Source organism: Cherax quadricarinatus, chromosome 14 (assembly GCF_038502225.1).
Source record: "Cherax quadricarinatus isolate ZL_2023a chromosome 14, ASM3850222v1, whole genome shotgun sequence".
Taxonomy (NCBI): Eukaryota; Metazoa; Arthropoda; class Malacostraca; order Decapoda; family Parastacidae; genus Cherax; species Cherax quadricarinatus.
The window spans coordinates 40,093,991-40,115,287 of record NC_091305.1 but is presented as its reverse complement, the minus strand read 5'-3'; the positions used below and the strand labels follow the sequence as shown (position 1 = coordinate 40,115,287).

At 47.6% G+C, this 21,297-nt stretch overlaps 1 protein-coding gene across 3 annotated transcripts in view; it reads left to right on the top strand.

Annotated features, from left to right (window-relative positions):
* The window catches only part of LOC128698496 (uncharacterized), a 178,751-nt gene that overhangs the window by 145,105 nt on the left and 12,349 nt on the right, over window positions 1-21,297 (top strand). For 2 of the 3 annotated variants that reach the window (XM_070084970.1, XM_070084969.1), the window contains exons 36-41: window positions 4,045-4,227; window positions 7,685-7,858; window positions 9,612-9,788; window positions 12,191-16,795; window positions 17,048-17,150; window positions 20,098-20,361. In XM_070084970.1, coding sequence (XP_069941071.1) covers window positions 4,045-4,227; window positions 7,685-7,858; window positions 9,612-9,788; window positions 12,191-16,795; window positions 17,048-17,150; window positions 20,098-20,361 — 5,506 coding nt within the window. The remainder of the gene's footprint in view (window positions 1-4,044; window positions 4,228-7,684; window positions 7,859-9,611; window positions 9,789-12,190; window positions 16,796-17,047; window positions 17,151-20,097; window positions 20,362-21,297) is intronic. The other variant, XM_070084971.1, reaches the window with a different exon arrangement.

Below are 21,297 nucleotides of genomic sequence, written 5' to 3'. Positions count from 1 at the left end.
CCAACCTTGTCCACCAACCTTGACCACCAACCTTGTCCACCAACCTTGACCACCAACCTTGTCCACCAACCTTGGCCACCAACCTTGACCACCAACCTTGTCCACCAACCTTGACCACCAACCTTGGCCACCAACCTTGACCACCAACCTTGGCCACCAACCTTGACCACCAACCTTGTCCACCAACCTTGGCCACCAACCTTGACCACCAACCTTGTCCACCAACCTTGGCCACCAACCTTGGCCACCAACCTTGACCACCAACCTTGACCACCAACCTTGACCACCAACCTTGACCACCAACCTTGACCACCAACCTTGACCACCAACCTTGACCACCAACCTTGTCCACCAACCTTGACCACCAACCTTGTCCACCAACCTTGACCACCAACCTTGGCCACCAACCTTGACCACCAACCTTGACCACCAACCTTGACCACCAACCTTGACCACCAACCTTGACCACCAACCTTGACCACCAACCTTGTCCACCAACCTTGACCACCAACCTTGGCCACCAACCTTGACCACCAACCTTGACCACCAACCTTGACCACCAACCTTGACCACCAACCTTGACCACCAACCTTGACCACCAACCTTGTCCACCAACCTTGACCACCAACCTTGGCCACCAACCTTGACCACCAACCTTGTCCACCAACCTTGACCACCAACCTTGACCACCAACCTTGTCCACCAACCTTGTCCACCAACCTTGGCCACCAACCTTGACCACCATCCTTGTCCACCAACCTTGACCACCAACCTTGTCCACCAACCTTGGCCACCAACCTTGACCACCAACCTTGTCCACCAACCTTGACCACCAACCTTGGCCACCAACCTTGACCACCAACCTTGGCCACCAACCTTGACCACCAACCTTGTCCACCAACCTTGGCCACCAACCTTGACCACCAACCTTGTCCACCAACCTTGACCACCAACCTTGACCACCAACCTTGGCCACCAACCTTGACCACCAACCTTGACCACCAACCTTGACCACCAACCTTGACCACCAACCTTGACCACCAACCTTGGCCACCAACCTTGACCACCAACCTTGACCACCAACCTTGACCACCAACCTTGACCACCAACCTTGACCACCAACCTTGACCACCAACCTTGTCCACCAACCTTGACCACCAACCTTGATCACCAACCTTGACCACCAACCTTGACCACCAACCTTGACCACCAACCTTGTCCACCAACCTTGACCACCAACCTTGTCCACCAACCTTGACCACCAACCTTGGCCACCAACCTTGACCACCAACCTTGACCACCAACCTTGACCACCAACCTTGACCACCAACCTTGACCACCAACCTTGACCACCAACCTTGTCCACCAACCTTGACCACCAACCTTGGCCACCAACCTTGACCACCAACCTTGACCACCAACCTTGACCACCAACCTTGACCACCAACCTTGACCACCAACCTTGACCACCAACCTTGACCACCAACCTTGTCCACCAACCTTGACCACCAACCTTGTCCACCAACCTTGACCACCAACCTTGTCCACCAACCTTGACCACCAACCTTGGCCACCAACCTTGTCCACCAACCTTGACCACCAACCTTGACCACCAACCTTGACCACCAACCTTGACCACCAACCTTGACCACCAACCTTGACCACCAACCTTGACCACCAACCTTGTCCACCAACCTTGACCACCAACCTTGACCACCAACCTTGACCACCAACCTTGACCACCATCCTTGACCACCAACCTTGACCACCAACCTTGACCACCAACCTTGTCCACCAACCTTGACCACCAACCTTGACCACCAACCTTGACCACCAACCTTGACCACCAACCTTGACCACTGTCATGCCCCTATGGTTAACCTTCCTTTAATATTACATTGCGGTTATTTCCTTTAATAGCTAAATTGGAAATGAACGTCCTTGTATTATTAAGACTAATTCTTATTAACAATTATTATAATTTATGTAACATGGCCATGATAAGTTTAATTGGAGGTATAGTAACCTGCCTGCCGCCCGGTGTGCCGGTGTATAGTTAGCCGTGATGTTCGATGGTTATACCCCCCCCTTTCCCCCCCCCCCTTTCCCCCCCCCTTTATGTTCAACTACTCTACTGAGTGTTGGTGAGTCACGTCACGTGACCCACTTTACCTGTATGCTCAAGGTTGAGGGACGAGCAGTGAAGAAGTAGCAGCCAACGAGAACACTCCTGCTCGTCTCTGGTAACTGGTCAAGGTTTATTAGCCGGCCTGGACATATTCTGTTTTATTCTGACTGCTTCCAATTGGGAAACAAGACTTTATACATTAAAGTAATCTCCATTTATATATATGTTATATCTAGGATCTCCTCCTAATCGTCTGTTATGAAAGCCTTATGTATATGTTGGATACTATAGAAGAAACATGTATTCTTAACTTATATACGATAATTCGTATATTATAACTGGCTTTTGTTATATTATGAATATACTTAATTAAAATTAGGCATTCCGGAGGATCATTATTATTACCCTAACCTCTCTGACCAAAATTGTTATGCTCTAAAAAGAAGGAAATAGTTGTTACAATACTTGGAGTGTAACAACCACCAACCTTGTCCACCAACCTTGACCACCAACCTTGTCCACCAACCTTGACCACCAACCTTGTCCACCAACCTTGACCACCAACCTTGTCCACCAACCTTGACCACCAACCTTGACCACCAACCTTGACCACCAACCTTGACCACCAACCTTGTCCACCAACCTTGTCCACCAACCTTGTCCACCAACCTTGACCACCAACCTTGACCACCAACCTTGGCCACCAACCTTGACCACCAACCTTGACCACCAACCTTGACCACCAACCTTGACCACCAACCTTGTCCACCAACCTTGTCCACCAACCTTGACCACCAACCTTGTCCACCAACCTTGACCACCAACCTTGTCCACCAACCTTGACCACCAACCTTGACCACCAACCTTGACCACCAACCTTGACCACCAACCTTGACCACCAACCTTGTCCACCAACCTTGACCACCAACCTTGTCCACCAACCTTGACCACCAACCTTGTCCACCAACCTTGACCACCAACCTTGTCCACCAACCTTGTCCACCAACCTTGACCACCAACCTTGTCCACCAACCTTGTCCACCAACCTTGACCACCAACCTTGACCACCAACCTTGACCACCAACCTTGACCACCAACCTTGACCACCAACCTTGACCACCAACCTTGACCACCAACCTTGGCCACCAACCTTGACCACCAACCTTGACCACCAACCTTGTCCACCAACCTTGACCACCAACCTTGTCCACCAACCTTGTCCACCAACCTTGACCACCAACCTTGGCCACCAACCTTGGCCACCAACCTTGGCCACCAACCTTGACCACCATCCTTGTCCACCAACCTTGTCCACCAACCTTGTCCACCAACCCTGTCCACCAACCTTGACCACCAACCTTGACCACCAACCTTGTCCACAAACCTTGGCCACCAACCTTGACCACCAACCTTGGCCACCAACCTTGGCCACCAACCTTGACCACCAACCTTGTCCACCAACCTTGTCCACCAACCTTGACCACCAACCTTGTCCACCAACCTTGACCACCAACCTTGGCCACCAACCTTGACCACCAACCTTGGCCACCAACCTTGACCACCAACCTTGGCCACCAACCTTGTCCACCAACCTTGTCCACCAACCTTGGCCACCAACCTTGACCACCAACCTTGGCCACCAACCTTGGCCACCAACCTTGACCACCAACCTTGTCCACCAACCTTGTCCACCAACCTTGACCACCAACCTTGGCCACCAACCTTGACCACCAACCTTGACCACCAACCTTGACCACCAACCTTGTCCACCAACCTTGTCCACCATCTCACATTTCTTTCACTGAGACTAAGAAAACAGTCTTCACCTCCCCCACCCCCCACTTCTCTATTTTTCAATTAGTATATAAACAAGTCTGTGAACTGACCTGAAATGTAATATTTACATTACATCACAGAGAGGGTCGGTGAGTTGTTCACCTAAGACGTGCCCAGCCCTGCCCTGCCCTACCCACCAACAGGAGCCTGGAGAATGCTGCCCTTCCTGCTCATCTGAGGGGCAGTGTGTCTACCAGGGGCAGGTGTTGCTGCACGGCGCCTCCTACACTGACAACACCACCTGCACACACTGCACCTGCCAGGTCAGTTCTTCCTGAGTCAGTGAATGAGTCGTCAGGATAAAGGATACAGCCCGTTAAGGTTTCGTGGAGTGGAGATAGGTGACGTTATCACTAGAAGGAAAAGTGTAAATAGTAGGGGATGTCGCAGAGATAACTCATCTGGGATAATCCATCTGGGATAACCCATCTGGGATAACTCATCTGGGACAACCTACCTGGGATAACTCATCTGGGACAACCTACCTGGGATAACCCACCTGGGATAACCCAGCTGTTGAGTCACTTGGAATGAGGTTCAGCAGCTACGTGACTGGTCGAGTCAGACACCAATGGTAGCAAGAATAATGTTCCAATAAATACTAAAAAATACATAGATCATCGTTGGTGTGTGTATGATCTTACACCTAATACAGTCATGTTTATTTCTCGTTGTTGTTGTATCCTACGGGTTTATCACATCCCCAGATATAATTATGCTGTTGCTGTATCCTAAAGACTTTGTGATATTACAGTAACTTTGTATCTCTTATTTGCTTAAATAAAGGGGATATTTACCCATTAGTAAAAAATTGACCCCCAGACAAGTTTAGTTTTTTAATCAATTAAAATTAATCTAATGTCGCTGTTTTGTCAGTTCATCTTTGAGATATTCAATATTTTGAACGTTACTGTTTTAAAGCACACAACAGTAAACAACAGTTAGATAAGGTATCTGCAGACGGAGGATCGAGCCTTCATTATGTAGAGTCTGACGTAAATAATATGAAATGTTATGTTAAATAATATCTTACATGACTGAATCCCTGGAGTCTCTGTTGTCACATATATATACATATGTGTTGTCACATATATATACATATGTGTTGTCACATATACATGTGACCCTAATACAAGAAGTGTTTGTAAGGAAGAGATATATAATGCACACAGTATATACTGCTTTTATTCTTAATTCTGAAAGTTCTCTGAAGAAACTGTTGCATTATCTTCCTTGTTGATGATTGTGCAATGTTTGTTGCAGAATAACGACAGAGAACAATTAATGACATGGTGTTGAGTCCTTTAGTTCGGCAACATTTTGAAACCGGAACCTTAACAGGATTCTTGTATTAATGTTGGTGGAATTACCCACAATAATTTAGGTAGAAGGACACAGGTGCAACTACTGTGACATTTTACTGTGGCAACGTTTCGCTCTCCAGGAGCTCTATTCAAATTCAGTTCAAATTCAAAGTTTATTCTCTATAAGGATTACAATGCTGAGTTTACAGAAATTTGGTTATTGTGTGGTTTACATGTAGTAAAATAGTGATTACAGAGTGTACCACTAGAACACCTAGCATGGCTAGGCATTTCGGGCAGACTTAGTTTTATTCTTAATTTTAAAATATTACAAATTATGAGGTAAGTTGGTATTATGGCTAAGTGACTAAATACTAGTTTGTGAGTTTAGCAATGTGAATGCTTTTGTTTTGGCACAGTACATAGTTTCAGTATTGGAGTATCACAGGATTTATTATTTTAAGATTGAGATTAATATTTCTGTTTATGGTCAAATGGGTGAGTGAGTGTAAGTGTGAACCACCAGGTGGTATTCGTGTAGTTAGTTGACGGGGTGTATCAGGGAGATAAGATGTTTTCTAATAGTAGTTTTGAAGGTGATGAATGTGTCTGCAGTTCTAGAGTTCTCAGGTAGGGTATTCCAGATTTTAGGGCCTTTGACATACATTGAATTTTTGTAAAGGTTTAGTCGGACACGGGGAATGTCGTAGAGATGTTTGTGTCTGGTGTTATGCCTGTGGGTTCTGTCACAACTATCAAGAAAGCGTTTTAGGTCAAGGTTGATATTAGAGTTTAAGGTCCTGTAGATGTAGATTGCACAGTAGTAAGTGTGGATGTACTGAACAGGGAGTAAGTTTAGGTCTAAGAAGAGTGGGGGGGGTGTGTTGCCAGGGATGGGATTTAGTGATTATTCTTACTGCAGCTTTTTGTTGGGTTATTATTGGCTTTAGGTGTGTTGCTGCAGTTGATCCCCAAGCACAAATAGCATAGGTGAGGTATGGATAAATAAGTGAGTGGTATAGTGTGAGAAGGGCATTTTGCGGCACGTAGTATCGTATCTTGGAGAGGATCCCAACCGTTTTGGATACTTTTTTGGTTATATGCTGGATATGGGTGCTGAAAGGATTCTTGCTGATAGAACTAAGTGGTACAGATATGTGGATGACGTTGTATGTTTGACGCCCCAAGAGTATAGATGTAAACTGCTTCCTACTTGAGTTAGACTTTTGGGGAAACGTTCATTAAGTTTATTGTTGATTTTGATAGAAATAACTCATTGCTATATTTAGATGTTTTAATTATAAAAAGAAACCAAGAAATTAAATTAAAAATATGCAGAAAACCAATAAATATCAGCCCATGTGTTCATTTTTATTCTGACATCATGACAGAGTTCAATGTTCTATGTTCACTTCCATGTTCTTGTGAGTTCTGCGTATTTGCTGCCCAGAGTTCATTGATCAGGAAATATTATATATTTAAATAGGGCAAATAATCTAAAACATCAGAAAACTTTCATTGCAGATCTTGTGTTTAAAAATTTTGATATAATAAAACAGTTTGGTTAAGAACTTACTCAAAATATTGACGTGTCTATAAGATTCCCTGTGGAAAAAATACACTAATTTTTATTACAGTCAAACAGGAAAAGTCTTGAATTAAGAATACAACAATATATATATATATATATATATATATATATATATATATATATATATATATATATATATATATATATATATATACATCATTTGATATAATTAAAACTTTAATGCTCTGTTTATTCACGTGAGAGATTTTAACCACACAGTTGATTTTCAAAAGGCCGAAAAGTTGCGTCAAACAACAAAATATAAAAGAATCAAATTCCATGACAAAAACAGTACCGATTATAATTTGAATATAAGTCCATGATTGTACAAACTAGATTAATTTATGAAGAATAGAATGTGTGAGGACTATAAGTCAATGTTGACACAGTTCCTCTGCCTGAAGTGTCACTCTCTTAAATTTTACCTGACATGTGACCTGACTAAAAACTTCACAAGAGTGGAAATGTATCTCCCACGCTCGGTGAGTTAAGTCACATGTAAGGTCATATCCCTGTTTTATACGACTTCTGTTGTACCCAGCAGCACTGTTTCACGAATCTCTAAATCCGTTATTAGGTAAGATTCGACAAGAAACAAAACAAGTGTCTCCTGACGCGGATCTTAGTCATATGATGGCCCGCCGGTGGAGCTTTGGTCATCTGAACGAGGCCTTCTGCTGGCTTACCCCTCCACCCTTTCAAAAGTAAAGATTATATACCTTCTATATGGGTTAGTGATGGTGGCTGTGACTTCCTCTAACAGTGACACAGCCATTGTCTAATTGAGTTGTTAATGCTTGTCACAGTGCCTCTCCTCCTTTACAGGACGGTGAGATGAGGTGTCAGGCACTGTCGTGCCCCTCACCCAACTGCAGCCACCCTGAGCCAACACCTGGCACTGACTGCTGCAACCTGAGGTGCCAGGGATGTGCCTTCCAGGGTCAGGTGTTTAAGAACGACCAGGTCTTCAAACACAACTGCTCGACCTGTGTTTGTCAGGTCAGTGATGTTGTCTACGTCATCTACCTGTGTTTGTCAGGTCAGTGATGTTGTCTACGTCATCTACCTGTGTTTGTCAGGTCAGTGATGTTGTCTACGTCATCTACCTGTGTTTGTCAGGTCAGTGATGTTGTCTACGTCATCTACCTGTGTTTGTCAGGTCAGTGATGTTGTCTACGTCATCTACCTGTGTTTGTCATGACAGTGATGCTGTCTACGTCATCTACCTGTATTTGTCAGGTCAGTGATGCTGTCTACGTCATCTACCTGTGTTTGTCAGGTCAATGATGCTGTCTACGTCATCTACCCGTGTTTGTCAGGTCAGTGATGCTGTCTACGTCATCTACCTGTGTTTGTCAGGTCAGTGATGCTGTCTACGTCATCTACCTGTGTTTGTTAGGAGGTCAGTGATGCTGTCTACGTCATCTACCTGTGTTTGTCAGGTCAGTGATGCTGTCTACGTCATCTACCCGTGTTTGTCAGGTCAATGATGCTGTCTACGTCATCTACCTGTGTTTGTCAGGAGGTCAGTGATGCTGTCTACGTCATCTACCCGTGTTTGTCAGGTCAGTGATGCTGTCTACGTCATCTACCCGTGTTTGTCAGGTCAGTGATGCTGTCTACGTCATCTACCTGTGTTTGTCAGGTCAGTGATGCTGTCTACGTCATCTACCCGTGTTTGTCAGGTCAGTGATGCTGTCTACGTCATCTACCCGTGTTTGTCAGGTCAGTGATGCTGTCTACGTCATCTACCTGTGTTTGTCAGGTCAGTGATGCTGTCTACGTCATCTACCCGTGTTTGTCAGGTCAGTGATGCTGTCTACGTCATCTACCTGTGTTTGTCAGGTCGGTGTTGCTTATGTTTCACCCTTTTTTTGGTCTAGTGAATCAGTCAAGTGAATCAGTGGGTAGGTAACTGATTTTCTTCACAGCTGTACTCCACAAGGCACAGCAGGTGTGTGTGTGTGTGTGTGTGTGCGCCCAGTTCTCACCTGAGAAAGGTTTATCTCAAAGGGGGGATTTCTGTGTAACGTGACACTCATCTCTAGGGCCCACCAGGTCTGCACCTCCCTGAGAATATATGTATGTGGCTCGTCAAGTCACTGTGAGGAGCAAGTCTTCTATAACAAGTACGAAACAACGGCCTTAAGTCCCACGATCAGGCCACTCATTACCTGGGACCCCAGCTTGGCCCGGTCACCTACAGAATTCCTAGTCCTTCTGCCAGGCACAGAGATGAGCCGACCACTCTTGAATCTTTGTAACTACAAGGTGGACAGAGTGCAGTGGGAATTGAAATTAGACAGAGGACTAGGATAACTCTGTACTAGCTGTTATGATGAGAGCAGTGACGATCATTTAAAGTTCTGCAGTTAACTCTGTTGATTGCTGTGGCAACTGTACTCAGTTCGAGTCCTCATCAGTGATCACTACCGAGGGCAACAACACTCTTCACCTCTGACCCGCAAGTAAACATCTTCATTCTGGAAGCATAAACAAAAATCTTGTTTCAGCTGGGCATGACAGATGGTGGAAATTTACTGAGAGCTAACTTTAAAACGAGTTTTAGGTATCAAAGTATTCCTGACAGATGGTGTACAGGTGACATGCAGTGTTAATGACCCTCGTGTAGTAGATAGGCTTTAAACCCCATTAATCAACCAGCCAGAGATAGACGTTATTTTGTTCGACTATATTACAGAGTTTTTGTTTTGTCAGCGTTGTTGAGCGGATTACTTCTCTGGTCCCCCAGGAAGGTAACGTTACCTGTGAGGCCGTGGAGTGCCCAGACGTACCCTGCAGCCTGCCCACTCTGAAGGAGGGCACTTGCTGCCCCACCTGCCCACCCTGTCAACATCTGGGCATCATCCTGCCCCCTGAGTACCGCTTTATTGATCCTGATCGTCCCTGCACTCTGTGTGTCTGTCATGTTAGTTACTGTACTGTGTGTGTCATGTTAGTTACTGTACTGTGTGTGTCATGTTAGTTACTGTACTGTGTGTGTCATGTTAGTTATTGTACTCTGTGTCTGTCATGTTAGTTACTGTATTCTGTGTGTGTCTGTCATGTTAGTTACTGCACTCTGTGTGTGTCTGTCATGTTAGTTACTGTACTGTGTGTGTCATGTTAGTTACTGTAGTCTCTGTGTCTGTCACGTTAGTTATCGTACTCTCTGTGTCTGTCACGTTAGTTACTGTACTCTATGTGTGTCATGTTAGTTACTGTACTCTGTGTGTGTCATGTTAGCTACTGTACTCTGTTTGTGTGTGTCGTGTTAGTTACTGTACTCTGTGTGTGTCATGTTAGTTACTGCACTCTGACGGTCAGGAGGTGGAGTGATACGAGTCTCAACGGGAAGTTGTAACAGGTACGACTCGGACATATCATCTACGAACTGCGATCATGAAAGCTTTCTGTATATAGGGGCTCAGACACTGGTAATCTAACTCCTAGACTGACTAATGTCAGCTGTCAACGGTCACAATGGGTGACATGTAACACAAGGGTGTTACCAATAGTCTGGGCTCAGACCACACTGTGGTCTACACACATCTGGGCTCAGAGACCACACATCAGGACACACGGAAAACTTACACACACCCACACTTCACATCGTGTAGTGTTGTGTAGTGCTAGTGCAAGCAATGTTGTAACTGCATGTCTTGCACTAGCACTACACAACTCAGCACTACACAACACTACACGATGCAGCACTACACAACACAGTACAACAGAGCACTACACAACACTACATGATACAGTACTACACAACACATCTCTACACAACACATCTCTACACAACACATCTCTACACAACACAGCACTACAAAACACTATATGATGCAGCACTACACAATACAGTACAACACAGCACTACACAACAAACTCTGCACAACACAACAGAGCACTACACAACACAGCACTGCACAACACAATGCAGCACTACAAAACACAGCACTACACAGCACAGCACTACACAACACAGCACTACACTACACTTCACAACACAGCACTACACTACACAACACAGAACTACATGTGGGAGCATGACTCATGAAATCATAATGACACGATTGCAAACAAACCATACCATGGACGGAGACGGAACCCGTGATCGGTCTGGAGTTTTGAGACTCTCTGATCGTGGGTTCCATCCCCGTCCGTGGTATGGTTTGCTTACATGTGGGAAATTAGGGAAATTATCCGATTTCCCAACCATTAGATCCTCAGTAAGGGAAAAAAGATGGGGTGATTGAGGTAACATGGGTGGTGATGTGCACCCAGGTACTCCCACTCAACGTTCCCATATTTCTGCATCCACTCTTAATTTGTAAGACTAACTATATAATGAAGCCTCCATAGGTTAATATACTAATCTTGTAAGTATTTAAGCTAAGCTAGTCTTAGAGTAATTTAGCTTTGTACCTATGATTACCTTTCACAGTCTACACAGTTGTGAACAGTGGGCACTTTTTGCAGCCAGCCATCAGTGCCCATTACCCACACACAGTGACCCACACCTGACACCCAGACCTCAGTCACAAAAAAACTGTTTGCGAGTGTACAGACTTCGCTAATTAAGCCGAAATAGCAATTACCTGTTTAAAGTGCCATTTACCCTACACTAGGCCAGTACAGTGAAGTAGTCTGATATTTGTTAACACATTACACCATGAATTAGATATCATTTCACGTCAATAACTTGCTTCCTCGCTGTTACAAAGCTGTTGCAGATTGTGATTCATACAAACTATCTCAGGGCTTGAGCAACATAGATCCCCCACACTTCACGATGGTAAATATCTGCTAACAGTGTCATTAAATGCGCATTTCTTGTACGTAGTGGAGCTGACCAGTGTGAAGGGTGTTACCACAGCCTCCAGCTCACCAGAGATGCACCTGTCACAGGAGTATACTGCCTTGGTGTAGTGTACAGGGTGAGTTTCGGTTTCAGAAATGGGACAGCAGGTTTTTGGGCTGAATTCCATATTTTTTTTATTGGATCAGCTAATTAGACATACACCCTCTATTATACACAACACTGTACTACACAACTTGGCACTACACTATACAACACAGCAGTACACATTATAGCATTACACAACAATACAGTACAACAAAACACAGCAAAAAACACTAGAGTTGTGGGTCAAAGGCCGTTCAGTATTTTTGTATTAGTGGATTTGACTATGTTGTAGTTCATCTCTATGTTGTGGTTCGTTTCTATGTTGTGGTTCATCCCTATGTTTTGGTTCGTCCCTATGTTGTGGTTCGTTACCATGTAGAGAATCTCTTTGCCTGATGAGATTGATGAGAGATGTTTTGTTTCAGGATGGAGATGTGAGATGTTTCCCAGAACCATGCCCTGTGTTGCACTGCCTACCTGGCCAGCACCTGGTCACCAACACGGGGTCTTGTTGCCCTGTCTGTGCCACCACACCTGCTGCTGACACCATGGCACCTCTTTCGCACCACTCTGCCTACCAGGACACTCAGCTGCATACTGTCACTCAGAGCACTGTGTCTCACACTACCTCTCAGACGACTGTGTCTCACCCTACCACTCCGAACACTGTGTCTCACACAACAATTCAGGATGTTTACACTCAAGCAGCAGGTCATGTTGACCTTCAAAACATTGCTAGCCCTCAAGATCACACAAATCCTCAAGAAACAACAGCTGGTTCGTACGTGGAACGTCTCCAGACAGATGAACAAACTACCCAATTCCCCTCATTACTACAGTCTCTGAATGACTCTGTCTTCACTGACAGCCTTGCAAAACAGTCCCCTACAAGACAAGTTACTGAAGACCTCATCAACACTGAGACTACAACCTTTTATACACCGACTACACTAGATCCAGAAGTCACTGTAGACTCCATCAACACTGAGACTACAACTTTATTTACACTGACTACAGCAGTTCCGGAAGTCTTTTGGCGTAACATTACATTTGCTGACGAAATCTACGACAGGAAGGCAATGTTTGATTCTGAGAGAGAATTCAATACAGCGGAACTTATAGCTAGGGAGCCGGCGATAGTTTCAAAGAAGAGGATGTTAGCTAACTCCTCCTCGAGTGTGTATGTTGAGAAAAATGTACTAGAGAGCACTGCTGGAGTTCCAGTGGAAGCATCTCAAGCCTTCAACACCTCAGACAAGATAGCAGAGTTCACCCTCAATAACGCAAACCAGTTTTCTTCTTCGGCTTCAAGTTCAGCGGTAACTCAGGTTTCTGATAAATCTGAAGGCACTGTGCCAAGTATTGTCACAGATGTTGAGGGTGATGACGCTGTGCCAAGTGTTGTCACTGATGTTGAGGGTGAAGGCACTGTGCCAAGTGTTGCTATAGATGTGAAAGATGAAGGCACTGTGCCAAGTGTTGTCACAGACGTGGAGGATGATGGCACTGTGCCAAGTGTTGCCAAAGACGTGAAGGATGATGCCACTGTCCCAAGTGTCGTCACAGACGTGAAGGATGATAGCACTGTGCCAAGTGTTGCTACAGACGTGAAGGATGATGGCACTGTGCCAAGTGTTGCTACAGACGTGAAGGATGATGGCACTGTGCCAAGTGTTGCTACAGACGTGAAGGATGATGGCATTGTGCCAAGTGTTGCTACAGACGTGAAGGATGATGGCATAGTGCCAAGTGTTGCTACATACGTGAAGGATGATGGCACTGTGCCAAGTGTTTCTACAGACGTGAAGGATGATGGCACTGTGCCAAGTGTTGCTACATACGTGAAGGATGATGGCACTGTGCCAAGTATTGCTACAGACGTGAAGGATGGCACTGTGCCAAGTATTGCTACAGACGTGAAGGATGATGGCACTGTGCCAAGTGTTGCTACATACGTGAAGGATGATGGCACTGTGCCAAGTGTTGCTACAGACGTGAAGGATGATGGCACTGTGCCAAGTGTTGCTACAGACGTGAAGGATGATGGCACTGTGCCAAGTGTTGCTACAGACGTGAAGGATGATGGCACTGTGCCAAGTGTTGCTGCATACGTGAAGGAGGATGGCATTGTGCCAAGTGTTGCTACATACGTGAAGGATGATGGCACTATGCCAAGTGTTTCTACAGACGTAAAGGATGATGGCACTGTGCCAAGTGTTGCTACAGACGTGAAGGATGATAGCACTGTGCCAAGTATTGCTACAGACGTGAAGGATGATGGCGCTGTGCCAAGTATTGCTACAGACGTGAAGGATGATGGCACTGTGCCAAGTATTGCTACAGACGTGAAGGATGATGGCACTGTGCCAAGTATTGCTACAGACGTGAAGGATGATGGCACTGTGCCAAGTGTTGCTACAGACGTGAAGGATGATGGCACTGTGCCAAGTATTGTTACAGACGTGAAGGATGATGGCACTGTGCCAAGTATTGCTACAGACGTGAAGGATGATGGCACTGTGCCAAGTGTTGCTACAGACGTGAAGGATGATGGCACTGTGCCAAGTGTTGCTACAGACGTGAAGGATGATGGCACTGTGCCAAGTATTGCTACAGACGTGAAGGATGATGGCACTGTGCCAAGTGTTGCTACAGACGTGAAGGATGATGGCACTGTGCCAAGTATTGCTACAGACGTGAAGGATGATGGCACTGTGCCAAGTGTTGCTACAGACGTGAAGGATGATGGCACTGTGCCAAGTATTGCTACAGACGTGAAGGATGATGGCACTGTGCCAAGTATTGCTACAGACGTGAAGGATGATGGCACTGTGCCAAGTGTTGCTACAGACGTGAAGGATGATGGCACTGTGCCAAGTGTCGTCACAGACGTGAAGGATGATCCAGCAGTCTCCAGCAAGACAGTACAGTCATCCAGCCAACATTGTTTACTTGATAAAATTAATAAACTGAGAGCATCAAAAACAAGAATTAGATACAAAGTTACCATCAAGAAGTCAAGACGAGAGAACTCTACTGAGGAGAAATATACTGCAGACAGTGAGACAGCCACTGTAGACAGTGGAACAGTCGAAGCAGACAGAGACAGTGAAATAGTCACAGCAGACAGAGACAGTGAAACAGTCACAGCAGACAGAGACAGTGAAACAGTCACAGCAGACATAGACAGTGAAACAGTCACAGCAGATAGAGACAGTGAAACAGTCACAGCAGACAAAAACAGTGAAACTGTCACAGCAGACACCAATAAGAGAGAGACACAGAGTGACACACCCGTACACAGAAGACAAGAGAACACGGCTCCAGGTTCCTTCACTCTCACTGTTCTTCCTTCTACCAGTGAAACCTTGAACACCAGAGAACAAACCTCAGTTTCCTTCCCGACAGCAGACTCGAGGTTCTCACCGGGTGTAACCCGACGACCGCAGTACCTCGACAGTTATCCTGACATCAAGGAGCTCCTTCTTGACGGAACAATAGAGATAAGTGGCAATGATGCCAAAGTCTTACAGAGATCAGTGGCGTCAGTAACAGCCAAGGAACGCAGTGGAACAAATGAAGTTCCTCAGCCAATACAAATAACCAAAGGAGCTCAAGATATAACAACTCAAGAACCAATGTTGTGGCTTCACTCTTCACTAGATGCAGCTCTGGTGCCACCAGCTTCTCTCCCTGTGAAGTCAATATTATCATCTAAAGAGCGTTTTCTACTGCTGACTGAGAGTCACAGTGAAGGTAGAGAGCTGGATCAGTTTGCTCCTTCAGCTGCTGCTACAGTGCTAACCACGACGATTTCACCTCCAACCTGGACAAGTTACGCCGATGCTGCTGATTCACTTGGTTATGTAGAAATTGTAGACTCCACTACTGGTGGACCTGTCTCGTCATTCTTCATTTCACCTGCCTCTTTAGAGAACCGGAAACCCATGCTTGTTTCTGCGGGGGTTTTCAACGTTAAGGCAGTTCCTGTGACAGGGATAGCTGGTACCGCAAGTGTTCCCACTACTGACCTACTGCCAACACAAGACACTACTACACCTCCTGTGGCTGTGGTGGCACCTTCTGCCACAAAAATTCCCTCTACCGTGGTGCTGCCAACCCCTGACTCCACACACATCGCAGCTACAGTCACACCCTCGTCACAGCTGACGACAGATCGTCCCACAGGGTCATCTGATATTTCTTTGGTGACACAAGCATTACCTTCATCTGATAGTTTTTCTCTGAAGCTTTCCTTAGACACAACCTTAAGCTCTTCCAGTATTGGAAAGACTGATTCCATACGTCGAATAATAGGTCTTAACGAATTTGAAAATACTGAATACCGCAATGAAGAGAGGAACATAATACCTACTTTAATAACTTCTTCACATGTCCCGTCTGTGCCCAGTTCTCAGCAGTACACTTTGTTTGTCAGTACTGAGCAATCTGAGGCCTCGACTGAACCAGCTTTACCACAAGAATCCGACTCAGAACTGCACTCAGAACTTGTTCACGAAAACAAAAGTAGGAAGATGACACACATACCAGGCACAACAACGTCAGTACCTTCGTCTGTCCAGGAGCTTGATGTCAGCGCGGCGTCAGTCGCTGGTGAAGCGGATCATCGCAGCTTGAAGACGACTTATAATATAAGGTTCTATAAGGAGGACACTTCAAATTATCACTTAATACCTAACCTGACGACACACAGGACCACGACAACCCCACATACGATGACTGACACAGTGACTTCAACATACCCACAGCCTCAAACAACGACACATTCAGCGATAACTTTGCCAGTACCTTCGATAACTGTCTCCCCAGACACTACTACTACGACTACCACCTCTCCCATTACCCTTCAGAGTCCCACAACGATAACACTGCCTGCAACAACGACCACAAGCTCCTCACCTGCTACTAGTACGACCTTTACTGGTACCTTACATGGGTCGTGTGAGCCGGAGGAGATAGGCAAGACCTTCACCCAACCTGAGGACCCTTGTACCGCCTGTACATGTTCGGTAGGATATATATATATATATATATATATATATATATATATATATATATATATATATATATATATATATATATATATATATATATATATATATATAACAGATTTATTTTCTGTAATAATGTTAATGAATACAATGTAAATATTATATCCTGGCTTCCAGGAACGGAGGCTCAAGCCTCTATTACTTACTGAATGACCCATACGGGTTTACCTGTTCAATTACAACGTGTTAATGTTGTTGTCGTGCCAGCAGAGCGAGCAACAGTGGGAGTGTGTGAAGACAGTGTGTGAGGACCTTGACTGTCCCTCAGAGGAGCTCCACCTGGAAGAAGGACAATGTTGTCCTGCCTGTAAAGGTCAGTATTACGCCCAGAACAGTGTTGTCCTTCACGTAAAGGTCAGTATTACGTCTAGAACAGTGTGTTCATAGCTGTAAAGGCCAGTACCTCAGCTAGACAGTCCTGAGACACCTGGTATACCACACAGACAACTTGATGAGTCAAGACACATGCGAGGGATTTGTGTATCTTTCTTATTAAAACGTTCAGCAGCAGCCAGCAGCCACACTGCCAGCAGGCAGCATGCCGCCAAGCAGCAGCAGCAGCCACAGCCAGGCAGCAGCAGCCTTGTGCCAGCGCGGCAGCAAGCAAGGGCAGCAGCACGTTGCCAGCAGCAGCAGCCTGTTAAGGCAGCAGCAGCAGCACGTTGCAGCAGGCAGGCAAGACGTTGGTTACACGCGAGCGAGGCAGCCAAGGTTACCATCAGCAGCAGCAGTAGCCAGTCGCAGCAGCAACGTTACAAGTAGCAGCAAGCTCGTTACAGCCACGCAGCAGCAGGCAGCAGCAGCCAGGGCAGCCAGCCAAGCAGCAGCAGCAGCAGCAGCAGGCACGCACCGCTACAGCAGGCAAGGCATTGCCGGGCAGCAGCAGCGGGCAGCACGGCAGGGCAGCAGACAAGCAGCACGTTACAGCAGCAGCTTGGCACGCGGGCAGCAGCAGCACGCCAGCCAGGCAGGCAGCACGCCGCCAGCAGCAGCGAGCCAGCACTGCCTGCTGGCATGGTGCAGCAGACGCAGCCAAGCAGCAGCAAGCAGGCTCGCAGCCAGGAAGCAGCATGGCAGCCTGCAGCCAAGCAGCAGCAGCAGCAGCACGCCAGTTACAGCAGCAGCCAGCGCAGCCTAGCAGCAGCAGCCACGTCGAGCAGCAGGCAGCGTTGGGCTGCTAGCACGCCAGCAGGCAGGCACATTGCCACCACCGCCAGGCAGCAGCAAGGCAGCAGCAGCAGCCACACGCAGCATGCAAGAGCAGCCAGCAGCAGCAGCAGGCCAGCCAAGCAGGCAGGCAGCAGCTGTGGGCCAGCAGCAGCCAGCAGCAGCAGCAGCACCGCAGCTAGCAGCAGCATACAGCAATGGCAGAAGCAGCGACGTTGCAAGAGCAGCAGAGTACAGCAGCAGACATGTTGCAGGCATTACAACACAGCAAGGTAGCAGTAGCAGACAAGCAGCAGCAGCAGCAGCCAGCGCGGGCAGCAGCAGCGGCACGCTGGCAGCAGCAGGCTGGCGCCAGCAGCAGCCAGGCCGCAGGCAGCAGCAGCAGCACAGCAGGCAGCAGGCAGCAGCAGCTGCTTGGCAGCAGCAGCAGCAGCACGCAGCAGCAGCAGCCAGCCAGCGAGGGCAGCAGCAGCAAGACACGCAGGGCAGTGGCAGCACGCAAGCCAGCAGCAGCAGCAGGCACACGCGCCAGCAGCAGCATCAGCATGGCAGGCAGCAGCAGCAGCAGCACAGCCAGCAGCAGCAGTGGCAGCAAGACGCAGGGCAGCAGCAGCAGACAGCAGGCAGCAGCTCACAGACAGCAGCATAGCAGCAGCAGCACAGCAGCAGCAGGCAGCAGCAACGACAAGCAGCAGGCAACGCGACAAGGCAGCAGCAAGCCAGACCACGCCGCCGCAGCAGCAGCAGCGTTACACGCTGCAGCAGGCAGCAGCCATCAGCCAGCGAGCAGCCAGCAAGGTCGAGCCAGCAAGCTAGCCAGCTAGCAGTTAGCAGGCAGCACGACCAGCAGCAGCAGCAGCCAGCTGCCAGTTCAGGTGGGCCCCAGCCACACCGCCGCCAGCAAGCAGCAGCAGCCACACGCCGGCAGCAGCAGCTAAGACAGCCAGCCAGTTAGCAGACAGCAGCACGCCAGCTTGAGCAGCAGCAGCATAGCGTTACAGCATGCCACCGCCGCAGCAGGCAGCAAGCGTTGGCCACGCCAGCCAGCAGCGTTAAGTGCAAGCCAACACGCCGGGCAGCAGCAGCAAGACAGCAGCAGCAGCAGGCTAACCATTGCTGGCCAGCCAGCAGCAGCAGCACACGTTGCCACGCAGCTCGCAGACCCAGCAGCAGTTCAGCAGCAGCAGACAGCAATGCCAGCAGCAGCAGACCAAGCACGTTGACAGCAGCAAGACAAGCCGAGCAGCAGGCAGCAAGACAGCAGCAGCAGCAGTACATTGACCAGCAGCAGCAGCAGCAGCAGCAAGCACCACGCCAGCAGCCTGCAGCAGCAGCCACCAACGCCTGCCAGCAGCAGCAGACACGCCAGCGAGGCAGCAGCTACAACGGCTTAACATGTTGCTGCCAGCCACGCCAGCAGGCACGGGCAGCAGCAGCAAGACGCGGGCGCAGCAGCAGCAGCCCAGCCTGCCGCCAGCAGGCAGCAAGACGGCTAGCAGCAGCAGCAGCAGCAGCAGCATGCAGCAGCAGCAGCCACCGACAGCCACCAGCAGCAGCAGCTGCCACACCACAGCAGCAGCAGCAGCAGCACCGCCGCAGCAGCAGCAGCAGCAAGCCATCCGCCTGGGCAGCAGCGTTAAGCCAGCCAACGACCGTTGGCAGCAGCCACGCCAGTTAAGGCACACAGCAGCAGGGCCAAGCACGCCACAGCAGCAGCAGCAGCAGACGCCGGGCAGCAGGCAGGCCAGCCATTGAGCCATGACAGCAGCAGCAGCACAGCCTGCTGCCGCTTGCTGTTACAGGCATCGACCGCGAGCATGCAGGCAGACACCGGAATTAGATTATCATTAGTAATATTATTATTATTATTATTATTATTATTATTATTATTATTATTATTATTATTATTATTATTATTATTTTATGATATGTGTTACCTTTATATATATATATATATATAAAGGTAAGCCAGGGTGAAGGTCTTAGTTATGTGACCAAAAGCCTGGCTATGTCATCGTATTGGTGACACCAACGTCGGGAGAAACATCTCGCCAGGTGTTCACCTTGTTTTAGTGATATAGCATTTTTGACAGCCTGTGAGGTACAAGTGGGCCCAGAGCTACGTCAGTACGGCGAGGGCCAGAGCTGGCACCCTCCTTCCCAGCCTTGCACACTCTGCGTGTGCCACAGAGGCGTGCCCACCTGCGAGCCCACCCTCTGCCCACCCCAGCAACAGTACCCACCACCAGTCGTCACCCCAGGACGCTGCAGGGGAGTCAGATGCTTCAGGAGACTGTGTTTCCCTGGTCAGGAGGAGAGGCTGCCCCCAGGCTCCTGCTGTCCAGTCTGTGCCCCAGGTGAGTCTATGCTTCCCTCGGATCAAACCTTCCATGCCTCATACTAACATTGATTTGTAATTATGACTTGGACCTGCCTAGCATGGGCCAGTAGGCCTCCTGCAGTGCTCCTTCTATCTTATGTTCTTATGAAAAAAAGTGTTAAAATATATATGTATCATATTCTCTTGTTCCTGTGTTCCACAGAGACACATATGTATCATACAGAGAATGGATATATAACACTGACAGATATATACACTAAGGTGTATCTCAGTGTATATACACTGAAAGTAATGACTGATGGTGGCTAGGTAACAGGCTGCCTTAAAGACTCTCACGTAGTAGATAGGTTTTAAACCCAGTTAGCCAGTTTAATAATTTGGTTAAACACAGCTGAGTTTCTTTATAAATATATGGCTCCAAATGTAGGCTGCTCTAAGATTTCCGGCATCTGACTTAGTGCAATGATCAGTGTATTGTTGCAGACGTGTGACCATTGTTGCAGACATGTAGTCATTGTTGCAAACCTCTGGCCATTGTTGCAAACGTGTAGCTACTGTTGCAGACGTGTGGCCATTGTTGCAGACAGGTAGTCATTGTTGCAAACCTCTGGCCATTGTTGCAAACGTGTAGCCACTGTTGCAGACGTGTGGCCATTGTTGCAGACAGGGAGTCATTGTTGCAAACCTCTGGCCATTGTTGCAAACGTGTAGCCACTGTTGCAGAAGTGTGGCCATTGTTGCAGACAGGGAGTCATTGTTGCAAACCTCTGGCCATTGTTGCAAACGTGTAGCCACTGTTGCAGAAGTGTGGGCATTGTTGCAGACAGGTAGTCATTGTTGCAAACCTCTGGCCATTGTTGCAAACGTGTAGCTACTGTTGCAGACGTGTGGCCATTGTTGCAGACAGGTAGTCATTGTTGCAAACCTCTGACCATTGTTACAAACGTGTAGC